Genomic DNA, 22911 nt, shown 5'->3' on the forward strand with positions numbered 1-22911 from the left:
CCCGTGGGTCCTTCTTAGCTTGATTGCAGTTTTTCTTTTGAACCAGCCATGTCCAGTGTCTTGTCTGGTTTATGTCTCGTTTTGTTTTTCTTTCTCTTTCTTCCTCCTTTCCTGCGTCGCTCTCTCCTGGGCCCCACGCTTTCTTCTTCCTTGATGTCCTTCTCTCTCTGATCCAAAGATCAGCCAGTAAAAAGCAGTCTCACCTGTCCAGGTAAGAGGGGTGCCAGGGTGAGGGGGAAAGGAGACCCCCTCTTTTAAGTTTGTTATTTGTTTGTATTGTATTATATGTATTATTTGAAGAGATAGCACCTTCACATGATTCACAATTTAACGGGTACCAATGAGAATATAATGAAAAGTTTCCAGCTCCATCCCTGTGCCCGAGGCACCCAGTTCCTTCCTCAGAGGAAGGTGTACGTATCTTTTGTCCCCTTCCAGAGGTATTTTATGCCTATGTAAACAAAGATATAAACATATCTAAACAAATAAATTTCTCCTTTCCTTACCCACTTTTTTCCTGTCCACATAATTCTGCCTCTTGCTTTTTTCCCTCAACAACATGTTTTAGAGACCATTCTTTATGCTATATAGAGAGCCTCCTCATTCTTATACATGGCTGAATCCTGTGTCATTATATTGATATTCTGCGATCTATGTAATCAGTCACCCATTGTGAACATTTAGATTATTTACAATGTTTTGCCACTGCACACAGTGCTTCCATGAATAACCTTCTACATAGTCGTTTGCCACAGACATGAATAGGAGACCCCCCCCCCTCGGAGGGGCAACAACTATTGATTAGGAACCAGCCACTAGTACATTTTTCTAGAAAGGAGAGGCATAACAATGATTTGAGCTTCTCCTGCTCCTGCAGGGGTCTTATTAAAGAGAAGACTAAGTGATAAATCTGGTTTGGTCATCTGTGGTCCCTAAAGGTTTTAGGGTCTTAATAGTTTCTAAGCAAGGTGCCTCAGGCTGGCTATAGGAATGAGGCTGAACATGGGGTTGGAAACTGCCACCAAACAGACCAGATTCCTGTTCTCCCTTGGTACCCACAAGATAAATGGAATTTTCAGAGGCTTGGACCATTGCTGTACCCCTCCTTTCTAGAAAAGTGTACAAGTTGCCAGTTACCTAACTGGTTAGTACCAAATGCCCAGTGGCCCTTCTGGAAATGCTGTTTTGGAGAGGGACAAAGAGATGAAGCTAAAGTGGGGGAGACATATCTGCTATAGCCACCGCAGTCCTCTGCTGTGTTCATGCAGACCTGTGTGTTTCTGACCCACCGTGTCCTTGCCCTCCAGTCTCCCCTTCCTTTGCAAATCATCGCCTGAAACTAACTAGCTATTTGTTTTTTCCTGTCTTTTTCTTGCATTCATTTTCTCTGCTGCTCCGTTCTGTTCCATCAGCCCCATTGCAGCCTGGTAAGACCCAACAAGCATGTATATTTGTGCACATCCTGTTCTTGCTATTGTCTCTTTGTCTCCTGACTCCAGGAAGGGCTATTTCCCTTTACGCCTTGCTGGGTATTAAAGAGATCATGCTTGCCCTGCCAGCCTAGGATTCCAGAGAGGTGGTGTTGCGAGTGGTGTAGACATGGCTAATCTCCCACCAGATTAAGCGGGTTACAGGATGACAGAGTTGGTCTCTCCTTACCCAAGACTCAGGGCCCATTTTGACAGAGCTTGCTTCCACTGGAAGGCTGGCCCTTCCCTGCCCAGCTCATCGATGTGCTTTTCTTACTCCTTCTCCAGGTTAAATAGCCTGTCTTTGGGAGATTCGGCACCTGAACGCAAGTCCCCTTCCCACCACCGCCAATCCTCTGACACCTCTGAGACCACAGGTAACCTCTTCTTGGCACATTAACACACGGACAAAGGGTGTACACCCTTACAGACAGATCTGTATACCCCAGATGTAAAACAACTTAGCCTTTGTCCTGAGCTCATTGTGTGTGCTAGGCATTGTGTTACGTGTTTTACATAAATTGCCTCATTTAGTCCTCATATAGTCCTTATATTTCAGTGCACTGAAACCAGTTGTGTTCTAACTCTAGAACTCAGGCTTTACCTATTACAGGAAGCAGTCAGGCCTGTCCGCACACATGCGTGATGTCTGGTGCACACCCGCAGGGAGGGGGCAGTTGGGTGTTACAGCCTCTCTTTCTTTTTTTCTGCCTTCTGTGCATGGATGTGCATGTGAAGAAAAGGGTTCTCTCTTGTCACTTAACCTTCCCTGGATTTAGCAAGGGACCAGCTGTGAGTCACCCACATGAGTTTCCAGCTCTGCAGAGTCAACAGGCCTTGCTGTCCCACCTGCTGTAGTCATTGGACATGATTTGACGGAAGACTTCCAGTCTCTCTAGGGCTCAGTCCTGGGGCTGCTGCTCTGTGAAGTTAGTCTTCAGCCTGGACACGGCCGCGCCCCTTCTTTGGCCAGTAACACCCAGACACACCTGAAGAGCTGGACGTGCACAGAGACACACGTCTCAGCATCTCAGAGGAGGGTAGTTTCTTGTGTGGAATACAGAGTAGTTCCAGGTTTTTGTGGTCACCAAGGGAGGCATGTCTTTGTGATAGCATGTGGACAGCTAGGTCTGGGAAATCTGTTAGTCTACAAAGGCTTTCCGGACGAAGAAACACACTGGGCCTTTCCCGGGTTGCTCTTGGCTTGTATGCACTATGCTGCTGGTGGCAGTGCCTGCCTAACCCCCTTCTTTCTCCTTCTCACCTCTGACCTCTCACCAGGTCTTGTTCAACGCTGTGTCATCATCCAAAAGGACCAGCATGGCTTCGGCTTCACAGTCAGTGGGGATCGCATTGTTCTGGTGCAGTCTGTGCGGCCTGGTGAGTGTGGCAGCCCTCCTGCCTGCAGTGGGCAGTTCTCACAAGGCAACCGTGGATGTGACAGCACTGCGTGACTCAAAGAACATGCTCGTGCTTTCTCAGGAGGCCTGAATGAATACTCTAGAACTCGTTCTCCATGAGCGTCTGGGAAAGTCTCCACAAGGCTAGGCCACTAGGCAGAATTTCTAGGGATCCCACTTCATGCTTGCTTCCCTATTGGGAAGTGTAAAAAGAGCAGAAGAGCCCTCGGGTCATCAGGCAAATGCCTGCCTGCCCTGCAGAGGAGCCCCTCACACTAGGTCAGAAGATGCCGTGGAGGAATCGAAGACCTGTGTTCTTCATACTTACCTTCACATCACGTTGCTCGGTGCACAGACAGTCACTGTTCTGAGTGGGTTGCAGTTAAGACGGGCACACTGGTCCAAGACAATTAACTTTAAGTAATAAATTACCGAGAGATAAATGATGTGTGTTGGACAGAATTTGTATTTGGGTAGTTCGAGGCATAGTTGTTTCCCTTCTCTTCAGTTTGGGAAACTTTCTTAGAAGAAGTAGGATTTCAGGAATAGGTTGAAAGATGGAAAAGAAAAACACGTTGACAGGATAGGAATTTGGTGGGAAGAGGGTAAAGAGTGGGAGGTTATCGTAAGCAAATCAATCAAGTAACCAATTATGTATAAAAGATCTTCGAATATTTCAAAGCGCTGTCATGTGCCAGCTGGTAGATCGTGGTTGGTGAGCAGCCCAGGCTGAGGAAGACAATCAGGAAGGAGCTGGAGGGGCGAGAGGATAAAGCAGGTATCCCTGGCAGGAGTGAATCCAGTGTGATGAGTGGGCTTGGGCGTGGTGACACGGGGGAGCACCACCAGGCTTGGCTTGAAGAAGACGACAAGGAACGGGCTGGGGAGCAGGCTCACGTCTCACACTAAAGTACAGTGCAAAATGGGAAGGAAAATAGACTTGAAGTAATTTTGGAGAAAGATCTGGGATTTGTTTACAGGAAAGGTGGAAAGAGAAGGTCAAACTTATGACCAAAATGAGGTCTATGGATCTTGTAAGGATATGAATAATTATAGCTTCTTATGTTTGGGAGGTAGCTTTTATCAGAGAGGAGTTTGTTTTGCATATCCTCAGGTAGGGCTCTGAAAAGATACTTTCATTCTTTGCTTCCTTTATGCTCTCAGGGTTCCTGGACGTGATGACAGAGCTAGTGGGGCTGGCAGTAACTTGTACTTTGCTCCTGTGTCTGTTTGATGCAGAAAGTATGGGGCTCCCCTCTGGGGACGTGTGAGTTCAGCACTCTTTCAGTTTTTCCTCCTCTTAGGCCTGAGCAGAGTCAAACCCAGAGAGGAAAGAACAAAAGGATAGCTTGCAGTAAAATAAGAGTTTTGGAAAATGTGTGTATGTATGTATATTTTGGGGAGAAGAGAGGAAGAGCCTTCATTTGGATTGGCATTGAAATTGCAAGAGTGACAAAGTAGCTGTTATTGTCTTTTCCAGATACTAATTTCTCTAGTTCACTGTTTCTCAAAGTGTAGTCTGTGCTCAGCCTGCACCTGAATCAGCGAGGCCCTAGGATGATTGAAATCCACGTTCCTGGGCCCAACCCCAGAAGTACTGAATCACTTTCTGGCAAGGGGGCCAAGGAATATGCTTTTTAACAAATTCTCCTGGTAATTTTCCTGCTTACTAAAGTCTAAGTTCTGCTCCAATCCCCTTACTCTGAAGAGTGTAATTTTTTTTTAATCACTAAGTTATCAGAAGTGACCTCATGAGTTTCATACATTCAGGCAAGATTGCTCTTTTCTCTCCGCCTTTAGTTTCTAGATGGCAGTATAAGAGAGAGTTTCAAGGTGTTTGCAAGTACTCTTCCATAAATAGCACACTTTACATGAGGGTTGTCTTGCATCCCAATATTGAAAAGCCAAATTGGAGTGTAGTCATCACTGTAATTTCTCTTTTTAGACTAGAAGCATCGAGATGTGCTTTGTGGGAGTTTTGTTTTGATCAGATGAGTACAACTTACAGACTTAATGATCATCTTGGGGCAAATTTACAAAAAGCATGATGTCTATGCTTCTCATTAACTTGTTTCATCTTTAGTATTTCTTATGCTTCCTGGGTATAATTTAAACTAGGACTCTAAGTCGTTTAAAACTGCATGGGGGTCAAAACCACGGCAGTCTCCAGTTGAGAGACAACCTGAAAAAGTTGAGAGCACGTTCAGAGCTCCTCTCAGTCAGTCACATTCAGAAGCCCTTAATCTGGCCCATTTTAAAGGGAGAAACTGTAAATAGTCTAAAACAATTTTTTAGCAGAAAATAAAACAGTTGTCATTATCATCTTTAATGAGCCCCCAGAATATCTTTATGAACCACAATTTCAAAACTCTTGTTTTAATCCTTTTCTCCATCTTCCTCCTCCTAACTATTATTATTTAACAATTATATTTATAGAGTAAACTCATTCTTCCTGCTGGATAATAAGAAATAACCCTTATTTGACCTCAGAACACATGTAAACACATTCAAATGAAGCACATCCACTCTTCCCAGAGCCTGGCGGCCTCTCTCCTGCCTCAGCTTGGCTGTCAGAAGTCTGGCATCTGAGCTAGGTAGAGGAAGGAGCAAGAGATGTGACCTTATATAGTCCACTCTAACTTAAAGGTAGTTGTGTCACTGGAGCAGAATAGGATGTACACCCAGCATTTGAGATACTTAACACAGAGAGGTGAGGAGAAATTGTGGGGGGAGGTGATCTGACAGGGACTTTGGCGTGGACTCAGCGACCTCTGGGAAAGGTTGATGGGCTCTGCTGACCAGGCCTTCTCCTTACAGGAGGTGCAGCCATGAAAGCCGGTGTGAAAGAGGGCGACCGGATCATCAAAGTGAGTGACCTTCCCTCTCCGCCCCCCAGGAGGGTGTGCAGGGTCACTGTGGCCTTGGCCCGTCCTGCACACTTCTGTTTTGATACCAGCTGTCAGCTGGCCACTGAGTTAGGGGGTCATACCATGAGAGTGAGCACAGTAGTATAATGCGACAGAGTGGGGATGCAGATAGCTGGGTTCCATATCCTAGGCCTTTCTTGATGGCTAACCAAGCTTCTGTAACTAGTTTTGTTATCCCTTTTCACAAAAAAAAGATTAAGAAGGAGAGATTAGACTAGTGAAGGATCCAACGCCTTTGGATTCTCAGGTTGATATTTTATCCTCCGTACAGTGCTGACTCGAGGTCCTTTCCAGTTCTTAGCTACTGTAATCTGCCCTGTTCATTCAGTGCTTTCTTCTGCAGTAGAGAGTCCTAGAAGCATTAAGGAAACCCTCGATGAGGTGACTCCTTAGTCCTCTAGTGAGGAGGAAGCACACTAGGTCGGTTGACATGTATACAGGCTGATGGTTAGAAAAGTATATACCAAAAATAAATAAAGTCATTAATTAATGAATAAATTAATGAACAAACACTAAATGAGTGAATGAATGCCCGGTCAAATGAACGGAGCTACAAGTCTTATCCCTGAAAACTTATAAGCCAGCTAGGGAGACAGAACACATGGGAGATGTGTACAGGAACAAATTCATAACATGAATTTGAGTAAACAAGTGACTAGAGGTGGCTAAAGAACATTGGAAAATGGCTTCCTAAAAGAGCGGCATTTTGAACTTGTAGAAGGATCCCCTAGGTTTCTGTCACCGTTCCTCAGTATCGTTTGTCCCCTCAACAGGTGAATGGCACCATGGTGACCAACAGCTCACACCTGGAGGTGGTGAAGCTTATCAAATGTGAGTAGGAGAGAGCTGACAACAAAAGAAAGTAGGGGAGCAGATGGCCTGGGAGGGAGAGGGAAAGAGCAGGTCTGTTGACCCAGGAGACTTCCTTTGTAGATGTGGGAGGCTGCCGAAGTCACGTCTTTAGTCTTCACATGGAATGATCCGCTTAGACTGCCACAGTTCCCTATTGTCATTTCAAGTGGAGACACTGTTAGTCTCTCCTCAGGCATCTTTATTGTCACGCTCATCTTTGTACTCCCGTTTAGACCATATCCTACTAAGACCAGGTCTCCCTCAAACACCGTTCACTCGCTACTTAATTTAGCGAGATAAAGGAGGAAACCGGACTGATCGGGCAGTACCTTGGGAGTGTTTCAAGGTGTCTGTGGGTGGAATTTCGATTGAGGTCCCTGCATGAAGAAAGGGAAGGAGGAAGGGGTATTGTGTTGATGCAGGGTAGGTGGGCAGGAATTAGAGAATGGCAGGGGGGCATTAAAAGTGAGGGGAACCTTATCTCCAGAATTAATGTTTAATGAAAGGAGAAGGATGAACCTCCTCCTTTGTAGCTTGAATGTCTGCCGTGCAGAACAATACTACTTGAGCAAGCCTCTCTCTGTCTGTCTTCCTCCAGCTGGTGCATATGTTGCACTGACCCTCCTAGGCTCTTCACCCGCATCCATTGGTGTCTCTGCGCTCCAGCAGGATCCAGCCCCAGCAGGAGCTCCCCGAGTCACCCCTGTGATTCCACCACCACCACCTCCTCCACCTCTGCCACCTCCACAGCGCATCACAGGACCCAAACCTCTGCAGGTAATGGTCCTCCTGCTCCTCTCCTCACTCTGCTGTCCCTTTGAAGAGGAAAGCAAGTTAAATTGAATGGCACGCTGGTAAGCAGAGACAAGCCAAAAAGATACGTGAAGACCATCAAAAAGTTGAACAGAACGAGGGCTGCATTAAAGGGATTGTTGCATGCCTTAGTGTCCTCCTTCCATATAAATGCATGTGCAGGTTTCTCAGACAGCAACGTGCAGTGTGTTTCCTAAGTGTGTGGAAGATTCTAAAGCCCTTTGAGACTTCTTCTCCCCATGGGGAGAGAGTGCACACCTCCAGCATAGGTCACCAGAGGCATCTGCTGAAGACTGATTCTAATCATTGTGACAAGAGTGTGGAGTAAGTCAAGGAGTAGGGGAGAGGCTTCCTGGAGAATAAGGCTATTTGGAAGAATAAAATGTGGAGCCCAGTCTGTAGGAGGGGAGAGTCAGGAGAGAAAGGATGAAAACAAGTAGGGAGAGAACCCAAGGACCAGGGAAAGCCTGTGTGAGGAGTTAAAAGAGGACAAGGTGCAGATAGGAATAGGGAACAGGATCTTCTGGTTGGAAAGAAGACTGAGCCAGCAAGTCCTGGGAGACTTTAGAGAGCAATTTGATACCAGAGGTGATTACAGTCAAGATTTCTATGAAGTTCAGGAGTAAAATAAAAATAAGATTTTATGTTTACTGAATTCCAGCAAGGTGCTGAGTGTTATACAAAACACACAGCTCAGGCTGCTCTCATAGGCTTCCTTGCCCAAGCATCGGCCGAAAATAGAAGAAAATAAAGCTATGGAGCTGATCCCCAACTCTCACTTCTGTCATGTTTTCCATTCTTAGGATCCCGAATTTCAAAAACATGCCACCCAGATCCTTAGGAACATGCTGAGGCAGGAGGAAAAGGAGCTACAGGTAAGGTCCCTGCTGAGGGTAGACCAGCCATGGCCTCAACGAAATAAGACTTTATCAGAGCATCTTCCCGTGTGTACAACTTCATTTACAGGCCACATCCTAGCACAGTCAAACCTTAAAAAGTAAAACTTCAGGACCACTAAAGAATTGTCATAGGCCAGTGGAATTGTTAAAGCTGAATTTGGCCGATAGAGTGAAGAGGGTCATAGAGCTCGTGGGCAATAGAGTAGAATAGTGAATACACAGACCAAATACAAACAGAGTGATGGAACAGGTAGAATGAAATGAGGGAACATCAGAACTGAGGAAATCAAAGTCCGTTGGAATTGATCTTGGAGGGTTCCAGGGAAGGGAAGGGTAAGACGGAAGGAAGGCGTGGTGGTAGGTGAATGTCGGGCCAGGCTGATAGAGGTGCAAGGCACTGTTGGTACAAGGAGTGAAGAGAGGTTTCCAGACCTAGAGAATGATGTGCATAGAGAACAAGAAGAAGATTAATTTAACTGGAGTGGAATAACCAGATTCCTGTAATAGCTGTGGCTTACAGTGAGCTCCTCACTCCTTCATTTCAATTCAGCAAGTCTCTATAAGTGCCCACTGTATGTAAAGCGTTGTTTCAGTTCCTATGGTAAACAGAGATGAAAAAGATTAGACAATTCTTGCCCTCAACATGTTTAAGATCTAATGGGGGAAATTCATATTACAATAGGAAAGAGAGTGGAAGGAACAAACAGTTTGCAATAAGAGAACAAAGAAGAGAGCAATTAATTAATAATGGGAAATGTAGGGGAAAACTTCACAGGGAGAACAATATTTCAGCTAGGCTTTGAAGAGTGGGACTTCTGTAGGCAAAAGCAGTGGAAGAGGGAATGCTAATGAATGGATAGCAGAGGCCAAAGGCACAGAGATCTGAAAATGCACTCATTATTTAACAAGCATTGAGTTCCTAGGTACTGGGAATTGTGTGCTAGGTACTGTGTGTGTGTTGCAGGGGAGGAGGGGGGCCGCAGTGCTGGGGCAACAAGTGGAATGGTTGCAAAGATGAATGAGAGACGAACCGCTCCTTGAAGCAGTCGGTAATCCAGTAGGATATCAGTGGATGAGTGAAGACATAGTTACAGTACATTATAATAAGTGCTGATACTTATGTATTGACACATGTCATAGAATTACCAAGACAGTGTAGTACCGGTGTAACGATAGACCTATAGATCAGTAGAGTAGAATTCAGAGTCCAGAAATTAACCCGTACATCTGTGGTCACTTGATTTTCAATAAAGATGCCAAGACACTTCAGTGGAGAAAGAATAGTCTTTTCAACAAATGGTGCTGGAACAAGTGGATACCTGCATGCAAAGAATGAATTTGGACCCTTACCTCACATAATAAAATTTAGCTCAAAGTGGATCAGACTTAAATGTAAGACCCAAAACTACTTTTAAAAACTATAAAGCTCTTAGAAGAAAACATAGGTGTAAATCTTCATGACCTTGGATTAGGCAGTGGTTTCTTAGGACACCAAAAGCACAACCAAAAAGAAATAATAAATTGGACTTCATCAAAGTTAAAAACTTTTGTGCATCAAAGGACACTATCAAGAAAGTAAAAAGACAATCCCCAGAATGGGAGAAAATATTTGCAACTCATATATTTGATGATCTAGTACCAGGATATATAAAGAATTCTTAAAACTCAACAATGAAAAGACAACCCGATTTAAAAATTGGCAAAGGATTTGAATAGACAGTCCTCTAAAGAAGGCACACAAATGGCCAATACACCCATGAAAAGATGCTCAATATCATTAGTCATTAGGGAGATGCTAAACAAAACTGCAATGAGATACTACTTCACCCCCACTAGGATGGCTAGGGCCAAAATAGCAGTTGTCAGTGAGAATGTGGAAAAATCGGAGAAATACTTTTATTTTGTCTGTATTCACTATCCTAATTTATTCCCACCGTTGAGGGTGAGAATGTGAAATAGTGCAGCCACTGTGGAAAACAGTTTGGTAGTTCTTCGACATATTAAACATAGAGAAACACAGAGATGTAATCCATCAGTCCCACTCCTGGGTGTACACCCAAGAGAACTGAAAACATGTTCACACAAAAACCTGTACCTGAGTGTTCGTAACAGCATTTTTCATAATAGCCGAAAGGTGGAAGCAACCCAAATGTCCATCAGCTGGTGACTAGGTAAACAAAATGTAGTATAGCCACAATTTAATATTATTCCACCATAAATAGGAGTGAAGGACTGGTACATGATCATGGAAGAACCCTGAAAACATTGTACTAAGTGAAAGAAGCCAGACACACAAAAGGCCACATGTTGTATGATTCCATTTATAAGGAAGTCCAGAATAGGTAAATCCATAGAGACAGTAAATTAGTGGTTGCCAGGGGTGGAAGAAGGGAGAGATTGGGAGGGACCAGTTTTTTGGGGTGGTGGGGGCAGGTAGGTGATGGGAATGTTTTGGAATTAAGTAGTGGGAATGGTTTACAGCTCTGAATATATAAAGACCACTGAACTGTACACTGTAAATGGTGACGTTTATATTACGTGAATTATATGTCAGTAGTAATTTTTAAAATATTTTGGTAAATGCCATGGAAGCCCAAAACAAGGAATGATTAATTATGCAATGATCAGAAAAGGCTTCATGAGGTGACATTTGAGTTGGGTTCAGTCTGTTTCACTCTGGAAAGTGCTTTGGGCCTTGAATGCCATGATAAGTTGGGAGTTTATTCTGAAGAGAGTGGGAATTGATCAGAGGATTTTAGTAGGGAGTGATCATATTTTCAAATCAGCGTTCTCTAGAGAAGTGTGGTGAGTGGACTGACATGAGGAGACCATGCAGGAGGCTGTAGCAATGTGTGAGAAATGACGACAGATTTAACAGGAACAGCAGGAGTAAGAACAGAAAGACGGAGATGGCAATGGGAGACGTCTCAGAGGTCACATCAGCAGAACCTAGCACCTGGAAAGGGAAGGGAAGGGGGAAGAAAGAATAAGGGACAGCCCCAAGTTTAAGTGCCTGGACAGATGGTGATGCCATTGATGGAGTGAGACAGAGGAAAAGAGCAGGGTTTAGGGGAAAGAAATGAAGGTCAGCTTCCGGTTCACTGAGGTTAAGGTGCCCATGGGACATCAAGATAGAAAGACATCCGCTAGGCATGGAGATAGGGCTGCACCTCAGGAGAAAAGGTATCCTCAGCCTAAAGGTGGTGTTGAAATTGGGACTGGAGGATACCACCACGGCACTAGCGCGGGGAGAAGACGAGAGCGCTAAGGAGGGGGTTTGGGACTTCCGTGCTTCTACAGCACGCTGCTTCTACCTGACGTCACAGCTCTTGCTGTTGTATTTTAATTGTTTATTTGTCCTTCTCCCCTTTTGGACAAAGTTCCTTAAAGGCAAGGACCGTGCCTCTTATCTCTACATTTGTGTATTCGTCCTGTGTGCAGGCACAGGCCTGGCGTATGTCAGCTCTCGGCAGATGTTTGCAGAGCGGAGGCTCACCTCGATTGAAGAGAGGAGCAGGATAAAGCTGCAGTTGAGGTGAACGGTGTGAGGAGACCCGAGACAGTGCAGTTAGGAAGTCGCAAGAGGAGAGTGTTTTGAGGAGGAAGGTATTCACCAGAGGTCTGGAGAGTTAAGGACTAAGAAGAGACCATTGGATTTGGCAATTGGGTGATTTTGCTCTTTGAAAGAGTAGCTGTCTGAGATAATGGGGAGGAACTAGGTTGTGCATGTTGAGGAGTGACAGGAAGGCAACGTGTGGGGCTCTGAGTGTGGATGCCTATTTTGTGCCATGTGGCTGTGAAAGGAAGGAGATGAGACTGAGGTAGTGGCTTGAAGAATAATCAGAGTTGATGGAAAGGGCTTTGTTGTAGTGGTTTTTGTTTTAACACAGGAAACTGGAGCGTTTTTGTCAGATGAGGGAAAGGAGCCATTGGAAAGAGGAGACTTTGAAGATATGTGAACAGGGCCTAAGGAGAGCCCGAGGCCGTTGAAGGTGTTAACCTTGTAGAAGATGTAGACATCGTTCCTCTTCTGGGGCAGGGGAGACTGGCGGCAGATGTCTTGAAGTGGAGGAAAGTTGGGAACGTTCTTAGCAGATGATGTCACCAGCTGAGGTTAAGGGAAGGGTCGGGGCTTGACAGGCGTGGGGAAGATGAGACAGGAAGTGTGAGGAGTTTGTGAAAAAGGTGGTCAGGTAGCAGTGAGGCCCCAGTGAACTTAGAGAATCTGTACACCCAACGTCTTTATTTAATTATTTAGCCAGGCAGCTTTATTTAGCACTTCCTTTTGTAGTAAAATAATAACCGCTGTCGTGTATTCAGTCATGTAATTATGCACCAGACATTCTGCTAAGCACTTTACATGCATAATCTCATTCACATCTTTCAGCCGTCCCAGGAGGCAGGTACTGTCATCTCTGTTTTATTGATGAGGACGTATTAAAGCTTGCCCAGGTCTACAGAGCTAGTAAGTGGAGGTGCCAGAATTCAGAGCCAGGCCTCCCTGACTGCAAAGCCCAAGCTCTAAACACGTGTGTGGTGCTCTGCCATGTGCTGCAGGGAGGGCTGGAGCATCAGGTGGCGGGGCTGGGGAGAGGGATGCTGGCCTCCCTCGTCCGCGCTTCTTCCTATCATCTGTGGTTCTCACTATGTGTAAGTTTCCTCTTGGGCACTTTTTTGTGCTGGTTTGGACGGTCACTTAAACGTCTGACACTTGAGTAGTCAGTAGTCAAGAAAGACCTCACCTAGGATGTGTTCCTTCAGCCAGGCCTTGATGTGGTCAGAATAGGACAGGCGTTCGTGTCGTGTCTTCTCTCTCCAGTGGCCTCATGTGTTCTGTTCTCACCATTTATACCTTTTTCTTCTCCTAAATGATGGTGAAATAACGAGCATCTACTAGAAGGGCAGAGATCTCTTCTCTCTCCTCTTTGTTTTGGGATAACTACCTATTCTCCCCATTCTCTACTAACCACCCCTTCTGCCTTTTCCCGTCCTCCCCATCCTCCTCACCCTTCCCCAGCGTATCTGTGAGGTGTATAGCCGGAACCCCGCCAGCCTGCTGGAAGAGCAGATCGAAGGTGCCCGGCGGCGAGTCACTCAGTTACAGCTGAAGATCCAGCAGGAGACTGGTGGCTTAGTGGTGAGTGATGTAGGCACAGCTCCAGGAAGGGCGCCGTGCAGGTGGACCGGGGGTAGAGTCAGGAAGACAGCTAGGACAGAAACCTTCCTGGGTCATACAGGACCTTAGGCCGAGCTAGTAAGTGCTGAGTATTTTACAAAGGAACAAAGGTCAGCAATTCTTTATTTAGCACCGCAGAGGCTGGGCGCTGTCCTGACATTTGGGATGTCATCAAAAGCAAAAGCCTGTTTATTCCCTCCTACAGCTTACAGTTGCAATGGAAAGAAATAAATGTGAAATAAGTCAGACTGTTGGCTTTAGTCTCCCGATTATCCATCCCCTTCTGGGGAGTTTCCTCACAGCTGGTGTATATTCCTACACTAGGATTTTACTCAAGATTCATCTGGTAGCTTTTTCTAGTACCTGTCCCTCAGGTAATGGGTCTTCTCAAAGGACACAGGTACTTTTTAAAGTCAGCCTAAACGATCCCATCAGTTGAGGGGGATCTGTAGCAGCAGCTAACCACACTTCATGGAAAATCCCAGACAGGAGATGGTTCCTTATCTGTTCTGGTCAGGGACTTGACTGTTACTGTCCTACTTATCTCCATCAGACCTTGACTCTTTGGGTAAATAAGAAGTAACTCACCAGAAACTTTAAGCTCTCCAAGAATAATATTTACCAGAGCCAATAGAAATTATTTGAGGATTATCTACTTTCTTTTTTAGAACATCCAGATCAAAAATGTCTGGGAAACACAGGCTAATCAGATTTAAACTGTTTTACTTCCGGAAAGACTTCTCCGTGTCACATGGTTGATAGGAGCTTAGGTTCTGGCCTTGGACCATCCGGATTCACATCCCAGCTCTGGTGCTCACCAGCTTTAAGACTCTTGGGCAAGTTCTGTGATCCGTGGGAGCCTCAGTGTCCTCATTTATGAAATGGAGATCAGGACAGGATCTGCCTGCTAGGGTTATGTCGGAATGAAGGCACGCCCCTCAGCACAGGGGCCAGTCCACGCTTGCTGCTGCCGCTGTTAGTGTCAGTGCACATGTGCTCTGTGACGGGGCGAGTCTGAAACACACAGCCTAGGATCTGAAGGTCTGAGCGCCAACCCTGGCTTTATAGCTTACTGCTGTGTAGCTTGGGCAAGTTGCTTAAGCTCTCTGGGCTTCTGTTTTCTCGTTTATAACGTGAGAGTACTCTACCTGCCTCAGAGTTGTTGAAAGAGTAAATGAGATAGAAAAGAGCACCTTATAAACAGTGAAGCTCTGTCAACATAATACCCCCGATACTGGCTGGTCAGTCAGCTGCGGGCCAGCATCCGTCAGTCCTCTTCAAAGATGTTTAGAGGTAGACCTTTCTTATCTTCCCTCAGTCACCTGCTTGAGCCTGTGGGACTCCTTGATAGAAGGTTCTTTCTGTGTCCAGCCCAACTAGGGCAGTAGAGGCTTTGAGGTCCGGGATGATCAGTCAAATGAGTTTTTAGAATCTTACTAATGGTAGAGCTCCCTTTCCACCATTAGGGGTCACCATCCTCCTCAAACTGTGCGAGTGAAGCAATAGCTCTTCTTGCTGGGCATTTTTAAGGCAGTGAAGCAGAAGAAGCCGCTAATTGTAAGCAGATATTATCTGCTGAGATTGAGGGAAGGGTTGCTTGGAGGAAGGAAACAGGAAGGAGAGATTCCCAGAATTTGCCCACCTTCTGGACCCTTCTTTTTTAGGACATACTTCCACTGTATGGGGACACCAGCCAGAGATCTTCAGAAGGTGAGTTCCCCTCACCCTTTTTCTCTGGCAGATCTCTAGTTCGGGTTTCTTATCTGCGGTTCCCTGCGCTCTGGGAAATCGAACACTGAGAGAAAGCAGTAGCAGTGCTCGGGGAAATTGGATGCCACTTATTCAGGAGAAATGACTGTCCAGGCAGTAGCCCTGGGTGGATAAGTGCCAGGCAGATAGCGGAATGATGATGGTCCAGACGACGGCTTGCCCATCGGCACCTGGCACTTAGGAGCTCAAGAAATGCTGTTGCAGGAGGAAATGGATGGGAACCAGAAGAGGCTTGGGGATGAGGTGAGGGCTGAGACTGGTTGGGAGGCAGAGCTGTGGAGCCTTATTTCAGGAGGCGACATGGCCTGGCCACAGGTGTAGAGCATCTGACTCGAGGGCTCACAAGATGAGAGGGCCAAAGGGAAACTGGGAAAGAAAGGAAGGTGGCAGCTTCCCCTTCCTGCTCCACACAGGTTCCCAGAATGAAGGTTCTTCCTTCCCCCAGACCACAGCTCCTTCCTTACTGTGTCAACTGTTTCTTCTCAGGCCGACTCTCTCTGGATTCCCAGGAGGGGGACAGTGGCTTGGACTCTGGGACAGAACGCTTCCCTTCCCTCAGTGAGGTGAGTGCCAGCAGGGGCGAGCCCCATTGAAAACTGTGCTCGGTGTCCCTTCTCTAGGCACTGACGGCTGTGCTGCTCACCGGCAGCACCAAGGCCGCTGGCCTGTCGTCTGTGGACCTCTTCTGGAGTTCCAGTTCTGAGGATTTTAGTCACTCTGCTCTGGGTTCCAAGAAAGGGGTTTCAAATGCATCCTACATGCAACATCGTGGAATCTGGCTTCTGTTGAAGAGGAGGGTGGAGGGAGAGGCCGTGTCATTCACTGTAGCGAGCCTTAGAGTGTAAGGGAGCAGAGATGTAAATCATCTGAAACAGTGACTTGACCAAAAACACATTTCTACCTGGCTGCAAATACCATCACCTTAGGTTGATAGAATGAACCTGGCCTAATCAGAACAGCAGGCTCTCACTTTCTTTGTCACAGATCTTTTTGTACTTGAACAGCTCATCTTTTCTGGGGTGGTCAAAGGAATTTCAGGTTTTGACCTCAAAAGTTCTCTCTTCCAAGTCTTCTCAGTTTACATTATATAAACTGTAAATATAAACTTGCAATATAAAAATAAGAGCGAATGGAAGAAGTAATAATGATGTTAGCAAAATATTTACTTAGCCAGGTTAATTAAATCTGTGAGTAAGTAATTTAAAACATGTTTAAAATCTAATTTTAAGTAATAGAATTTTATTTCCTTACTACTTCCTGTTCATGGGAAGATGATGAATGTATGTGAAAGGATCAGGATGTGGGAAAGACACTAAGAAGGGGGAGGGAGGTCCTAAATAATCTGCAGTTGACATTATCCCAAGGACTCAACATCTGAGAGGCAGCACAGCTTAGTGATAAAGGCTGTGGGTGGAGACTAGGTTGAATCCAGGGGATACCACATTACTAGCTATTGACCTTCAGCAAGTCTCGTAACCTCTCCAAGTCTTAGTCCTTGTATGAAAAGTAGGAGGAATAATAGTACCTGCATCAAAGGGCTGTTGTGAGCGTTAAATGAGGTACTACATCTTCAAGGCTTAGTATGATGCCAGCACAGAGTAAGTACTGAATTCATATGAGCTGATGAGTCTGGCTATCGCCACCAAATGCGCTGAGCCCTGAGGATCTTCTGGACGAGTTTCCTTCTCACAGAATTCTCTGTTCCTCTAGTCATTGGTGAATCGGAACTCAGTACTGTCAGACCCTGGGCTAGACAGTCCCCGGACCTCCCCTGTGATCATCGCCAGGGCGGCCCAGCACCACAGGCGGCAGGGCTCGGACGCACCCGTGCCCTCCACCAGCGACCAGGTGAGTGATCTGGAGCCGCCCTGCAGTTCTCCCTTCCCTTTTTTCAGAATTGTGTTGCCAGTACGTAGCCTTCAATAGACTACACCCCTGTTTTGAGATAGGCGCTTTCCTAGAGAACAAATAGTAAAGAAAGCACATGGTATCAATAGACACAGGAAAGTAAGTGCTTCTTAAAATTCATGTGCTGCCACTATAGTGATTTTTCCTATCTCAGTTCCTGTGTGAAGAGTCAGTAAATACAGTGGCAGGAAGGGGTGTCTAAGGAGCAGAGAGCTGGTCTTTCTTTTAACGCCTATATAGAAGAGGACGTAGATGTGTTCGGTGTTTCTCCACAGTACTAATTTCCAGTTTTCTCTTTCGTTAGCAAAGTCCTTTTTTTAAACAATATATTGTTATTTGGCACCCTAATATAGCAAACAAGTAAAAGCTCAGCTACCTTGGGACCTTTCCCGATCAACCTCCCCCACCCTCAGGGGCTCCATCCTGTAGCCCTGAGATTCTGCAGAACCTGATTTGAAAGCCACTAATTTCAAGGGTGGAACTAGGTCCGGGGAGATTTCAGGAAGACAGGGTTGCTGAGCACAAAAAGCTTGTGAAGAGTCTGGGCTGGCAGGGGAGCGGGCTGGCGTGAGAGCCAGGGAACTGTCTGTCATCGTTCAGGCAGAAGCTGGGGCACTACCTGTTAGCAACACTGAGAAGACATCTCCTGGTTTTGTAAAACAGTGTTTCTTAAAATTCATCTGCTACACCATAATGATTTTTTTCCATGTCCTTGTACCAAATATGTTGATACTTACTATTTTTCTTTAATGCACTTTTTCAAACTTAAATTTATTTTTAAAAAGTAAATCTGCCATTACCTTAAATAAAACCAATATCACATACTATTTGATGCTCTAGTTTTACCCATAGGATAGCGTTTTGGTACTTTTAGATCTTGGAGGGGGAAAGGCAGAGAAATGGATCTAACATGTGCTAGTGCACCAGCTGCTGTGCTAGCTCCTTTAGCAAAAAATCTCATTTAGTTCTCACCATCAGGAAAGGAGGTAGGCGTTAGAAGCTTCGTTTGGTAAGGGAGACAACTGAGGCAGAGAAAGGCTAAGGGACCGTTTGAGCACTCAGCCTGTTAATGCCACGTCAGACTAGAACTTAGTTTTCCTGAGCCCCGGCGCAGGGGTGCTCCTCTCCTGGCACTCTCTGACTGCCCCTGCCCTGCCTCGGTAGCTGTGCAGGACCAAGTTCAGGTTGCCGACAGAGGTCGGTGCGCATCCTGTTCTAAGGGAGGTTTTCCTTTGGGTGGCTGATAGGAGCCAGCTGTGGAGTCGTTGGTCTTGTAGTCCTTTTGTTCCTCCTCTGAATTTGTTCATCTTCTGAAAACTATTTAAATTGCTATTTTTGAGTGAAAAGAGCAAATATAGTTCCAGTTTCTTAATAATAATCTATGTTAGTAAGAACATGGGAAGAAACCCTAAACCAGCCATGAAACTGTCAACAGCACAGGGAGCGAATCACAGGGAACTCTCACTTTCTGTTGTCCTAATTCTGCAGCGTTTGATTGTTTTATAATAAGCATATTTGGCTTTTGTAATCCAAAAAACTGTATATTTCTAAAGACTTTAAAAAACAAACCCTCCTCCCAAACAAGCAAAAACCTAGTGCTTTCAGGTTTCACCAGAGAGCCAGGTAGAGCCAGAAGTGATCATCCAACACTCCCTGGGGATCCTGGACCCAAGGGATCCAGAGAATAGGGTGTTACAGAAGAGGAGGATGCTCAGGATGTGTCTGAGAAATACAAATACAGCATATCAGGCCTGCCTCCACAGCTTGGAGCGTGCCATTCAGTCACTCAGTGCCCCACTTTTCTCGTCTATAAACGAGTGCTAGACTCCAATCTCTGAGATGCCTTCTGGGTCTCATGCATTCTGTGACTCAGTGATTCTGGGCATAGAGTCTACAAATATCCGGCAGAACAAAGAGGAGTGAGGAGTGTCAGGAAAAGCCCCTTGAGAAAGTGGGTCAGGAGGGTATCACAGGCCTGGGAAAAAAGAGGCCTGAGTAAGCTAGGTGGGTTCCAGAGAGGCCTTGTTGGGGAACCAGTGCATGTGAGGTGGAGAAGCTTTGACAAGGAACCTTCAGGAGAAAGGCTTGTCCAGTGAAGCATCTGAAAAGTTTATACAATATGAAATCTCTCGTCATATCTAATGGATGGCGCAGTTAGGGTTAGGTTTGTATTAAAATTGGCATAAGGGGGAATGAAGGAAAAGCCAAGCTGAGAAGTTTGGATTTTAGAAAGGTAATGGGGATCTGTCACAGATTGTTGAGCAGGCAAGAGAAATGATGAAAACGGTGTTGGAGAAAGATCAGCTCCGTCCCCTTGTGCTCAAGGAGGTAAAGGTGGGCTCCTAGGCACTCCTCTGACAGACCACCAAGCTGCGGGTGCTTACTGGGCACACGGGAACTGTGGAATGGCACTGTGTTAGACTGGGAGGTTATGTGTTTGGGGTAGGAAATCGCTATTTAGGAGATGAGAAAGCCCCCAACCCAAGAGTCCGGCAGGAGCCCTAGGTTCTTATTTTGTTGGCTGACACTGCCTCCCTGGTCTTTCGCAAACAGGAAGAGAGTACTTCTCTCACTTCCCATCTTCATATGCCATGTGACCAGTCTGCCCTGAGTCTGCTCTGCCCCACCCAGATGCAGTTGACTTCCTGCGAGTGGAAATCATTTTTTCTGTTTTCTGAGATTTGGAGGTGGTAGTGAGATGCTAACGTTCACGAGACCTGTGTGGCTTTCCTTGTCAGTGCCGTGCCGTTTCTAAACAGACTTCAGTGAGGGGGTTGCATCGCCCGTCCTCTAACCTCTCCTCTCTACAACTTGCCTCTCTCCCGCAGGGTGTAGATCAAAGCCCAAAGCCTTTAATTATTGGCCCAGAGGAAGATTATGACCCCGGTTATTTCAACAACGAGGTAACGGTTTCCTGGTTTTCTCCTTTCATCATTCTTCTGTCGTACCAGCTGCTCTTGACTAGAGGCAGCTTGACTAGGACCAGCTGTGAGGGAGCTTGGGGAGGGAGCCACAGCTTATAAACCCTGGAAGGCAGAGAACATGGGAGCTAAGCTGAAACAGGCCGTGCTGCTGTACCCGGTCTCTGTGCCCCCCAGCCCTTCTCGTCGTTCTGCCTTCCAGAGTGACATCATATTCCAGGATCTTGAGAAACTTAAGTCACGGCCAGCTCATCTTGGGGTTTTTCTACGTTACATCTTCTCTCAAGCGGACCCCGGTCCACTGGTAAGTCAGAAGTGTCAGTCTTGATTCAGTGCCTGCTTGTGCCTGGCAAAGAGAATCTCTGGCCTCTGTCTCTGCTTTCTAGATGTTGTAAGTCAGCTCCATGGGCACCTTCAGGCATCTCAAGGACAGAGACAAAATAGAAAAGAAGATGCACCTTAGGCAGAAGCGATTCTTCACTGCTGTCTCCATCGACAGCATAGGCAGGAGCAGGAAGAGCAAGGCCAGGAAAATGTTCGTTCTTGGTCGGCTTGCAGAAAATGGTCTTTCTAGAGTTTTTTGAATGAAGGTGGATACAGACTGACTGTGGGGAGTTGAGAGAATGGCTCAAGAAAGCTTGGCAGAGGGGCAAGACAATAAAGTGTCTTCCACCTGAAGGATTGTGAGGGGATGGAGGCCGGAGTGCCCTGGGGCAGGGCTCGGAGCCTGCAGCCTTACCAGTTTCTCCCATCCTGCTCAGCTGCATGCTTAGAAAGGAAGGGGGCTGAGGGAGGGAGGTTGATGTTGTGTTCTCCAGTGCAACCTTCCTGCCCGAAGCGTGGACTCCGGTTTTTTTTCTTTCTGGGGATGCCACTATGAGAAGCCAGAATCCGCATCCATTTGCTCAGCAGGTGTTCACTGAATTCCTGTGTGTAAGTCCCCATTGCTGGGGTCTCAGAAGCATTCCTGAATGAAGACCGGGCACATCACAAAGAGAAATAAAACACGAACACTTAGACAACGACATATAAACAAGCACAGGCACAAAATATCAAGTGCGGAGAGGCTACTGAGTTGAGGAGTGATTCTGTTGGAAGTAGGGGGAGGGGGGATTCTCTGCCGTAGGCTTCTGGAACACTCTAAGCCAGGGTTTGTCAACCTCAGCACTGACGCCTTGAGCTGTGGAATTCTTTGTTGTGGGGGCTGTCGTGTGCTCTGTCGGATATGTAACTGCATCACTGGGCTCCACTCACTAGAAGCAAGTAGCACGTCTCCAGGTGTAACCATCAAAAATGTCTCCACACACTGCCAGTTGTTCCCTGGGGGGAAGAACCACTCCTGATTGAGTGCCACGGCTCTAACCCATTTTCTCTCTCCTCCTAGCTCTTCTACTTGTGTGCAGAAGTTTATCAGCAGACAAACCCCAAGGATTCCCGAAGCTTGGGAAAAGACATCTGGAACATTTTCCTAGAGAAAAATGCGGTAAGGCGGGCAGAGATTGGATTACAATTTTACTGTCCTCTTTGGGCCACTCGGAGGTGCAGATACTCGGGCCGAATGGCGACAAGTTCTTAAAGAGAAGTCTGGGCTGAGAGATTAGGGTTCCTGGCCTCTGTTCCCAGCTCTACTGTCTCAAGCTGGATCTCCCCTTGTACCTCTTCTGTTCCACATGCAGCGAGGTAGAATGCACATGCCTCTCTGAATGTTTGGAGAAGGAGATTGCACCAAAACCTGATTACTCTGCCTGGATCAATGCCCTGGTTCCCCCACCCCTCCCTGCCTTGCCCATCCCTGGGACGAAGAAACCGAGGCCCAGAGACATCAGATGATTGAGATCAGTGAGCCAAGAGGAGACCCAGGTTTCTGAAGCTCAGCCTGACTTGCTGTTACTGCCTGAAGGCAGCCTTCAGAGGGAGGAAACCCCAGAGAACCCGGGCAGCTGAACACTGCATCCAGACACGGTTCCTTCCAAGGACGTGTCAGGGATCCCGCTGGTGGCACCACGTCTGCCTGCAGAGGACAGTTCCCATCCTAGACTTTCTAATGTGATCTAACTAAACTAATTCTAAAATGGCTTTCTTCATCTGGCAGTAAGCTACTGGAACTAATGAGATTGGGAAATAAACTGGTTTTCCTCGAGATTTTTTTATTTGCTTCCTTAAATGGGTCTTGAGTAAGGAGGTGAGAGCTGCCAGTCGTTCCCTGCGGTTGTTATGGAACCGTCCCAGTATCCTGCGGGCAGGTACCCGCAAAGCAAAAGCCAGAGCGCTGTGCTCACCAAGTTCTGGGACGAGGGCTTGTTAGTCAGTTAGTCTCCTCTTGGTGCTCGCCTTGTCCTGGGCCCTCAGGAGGCTCCAGAGGACAGAGTCCCAGTCCTTGGTGATGTAAGGCCACTTTTCCCCTGGGACTGAAGGGGAGAAGAAGTCCATCAAATAGCCTAATAAAGATTTCTCCCTTGCTGCTAGATTAACACCATCCCCTTTTTGGAATATCCCCATTCCATTCACCCTGATATTCTTGAAATAAGGGTGGAAAAACTGCATGTGCCACCCTCAGAACATAGTGCCAGCTTGCCCTGTGGCCTCAGATTCCATTTCTCAAAAACCCGAGCCTGGAATTCGGGTATACAGGTTGGAGAGAGATGAGAGGAGAGTTGGGTAGATGTAGGGAAAAGGGGAGAATGTGCTGTTCCAGAGCCCTCCTTGCCCTGAGTGGTGTCTCCCTCGTACCCTGGGGTGTGTGGACCTCACCACTTCTGCCCTTGCTCTTCTGTTT

General features: G+C 46.5%; 1 protein-coding gene across 9 annotated transcripts in view; it reads left to right on the top strand.

The window, feature by feature from the left end:
* ARHGEF11 (Rho guanine nucleotide exchange factor 11) overlaps positions 1-22911 on the top strand; it is a 99550-nt gene that overhangs the window by 51128 nt on the left and 25511 nt on the right. For 5 of the 9 annotated variants that reach the window (XM_046681911.1, XM_046681918.1, XM_046681914.1 and 2 more), the window contains exons 2-16: positions 179-211; positions 1413-1427; positions 1758-1846; positions 2751-2849; positions 5687-5736; positions 6570-6627; positions 7247-7425; positions 8265-8336; positions 13378-13497; positions 15201-15246; positions 15793-15869; positions 17017-17154; positions 20043-20117; positions 20338-20439; positions 21520-21618. In XM_046681911.1, coding sequence (XP_046537867.1) covers positions 179-211; positions 1413-1427; positions 1758-1846; positions 2751-2849; positions 5687-5736; positions 6570-6627; positions 7247-7425; positions 8265-8336; positions 13378-13497; positions 15201-15246; positions 15793-15869; positions 17017-17154; positions 20043-20117; positions 20338-20439; positions 21520-21618 — 1252 coding nt within the window. The remainder of the gene's footprint in view (positions 1-178; positions 212-1412; positions 1428-1757; positions 1847-2750; positions 2850-5686; positions 5737-6569; positions 6628-7246; positions 7426-8264; positions 8337-13377; positions 13498-15200; positions 15247-15792; positions 15870-17016; positions 17155-20042; positions 20118-20337; positions 20440-21519; positions 21619-22911) is intronic. The other 4 variants (XM_046681919.1, XM_046681920.1, XM_046681913.1 and 1 more) reach the window with 3 other exon arrangements.

This window comes from Equus quagga, chromosome 13, assembly GCF_021613505.1.
Source record: "Equus quagga isolate Etosha38 chromosome 13, UCLA_HA_Equagga_1.0, whole genome shotgun sequence".
Taxonomy (NCBI): domain Eukaryota; kingdom Metazoa; phylum Chordata; class Mammalia; order Perissodactyla; family Equidae; genus Equus; species Equus quagga.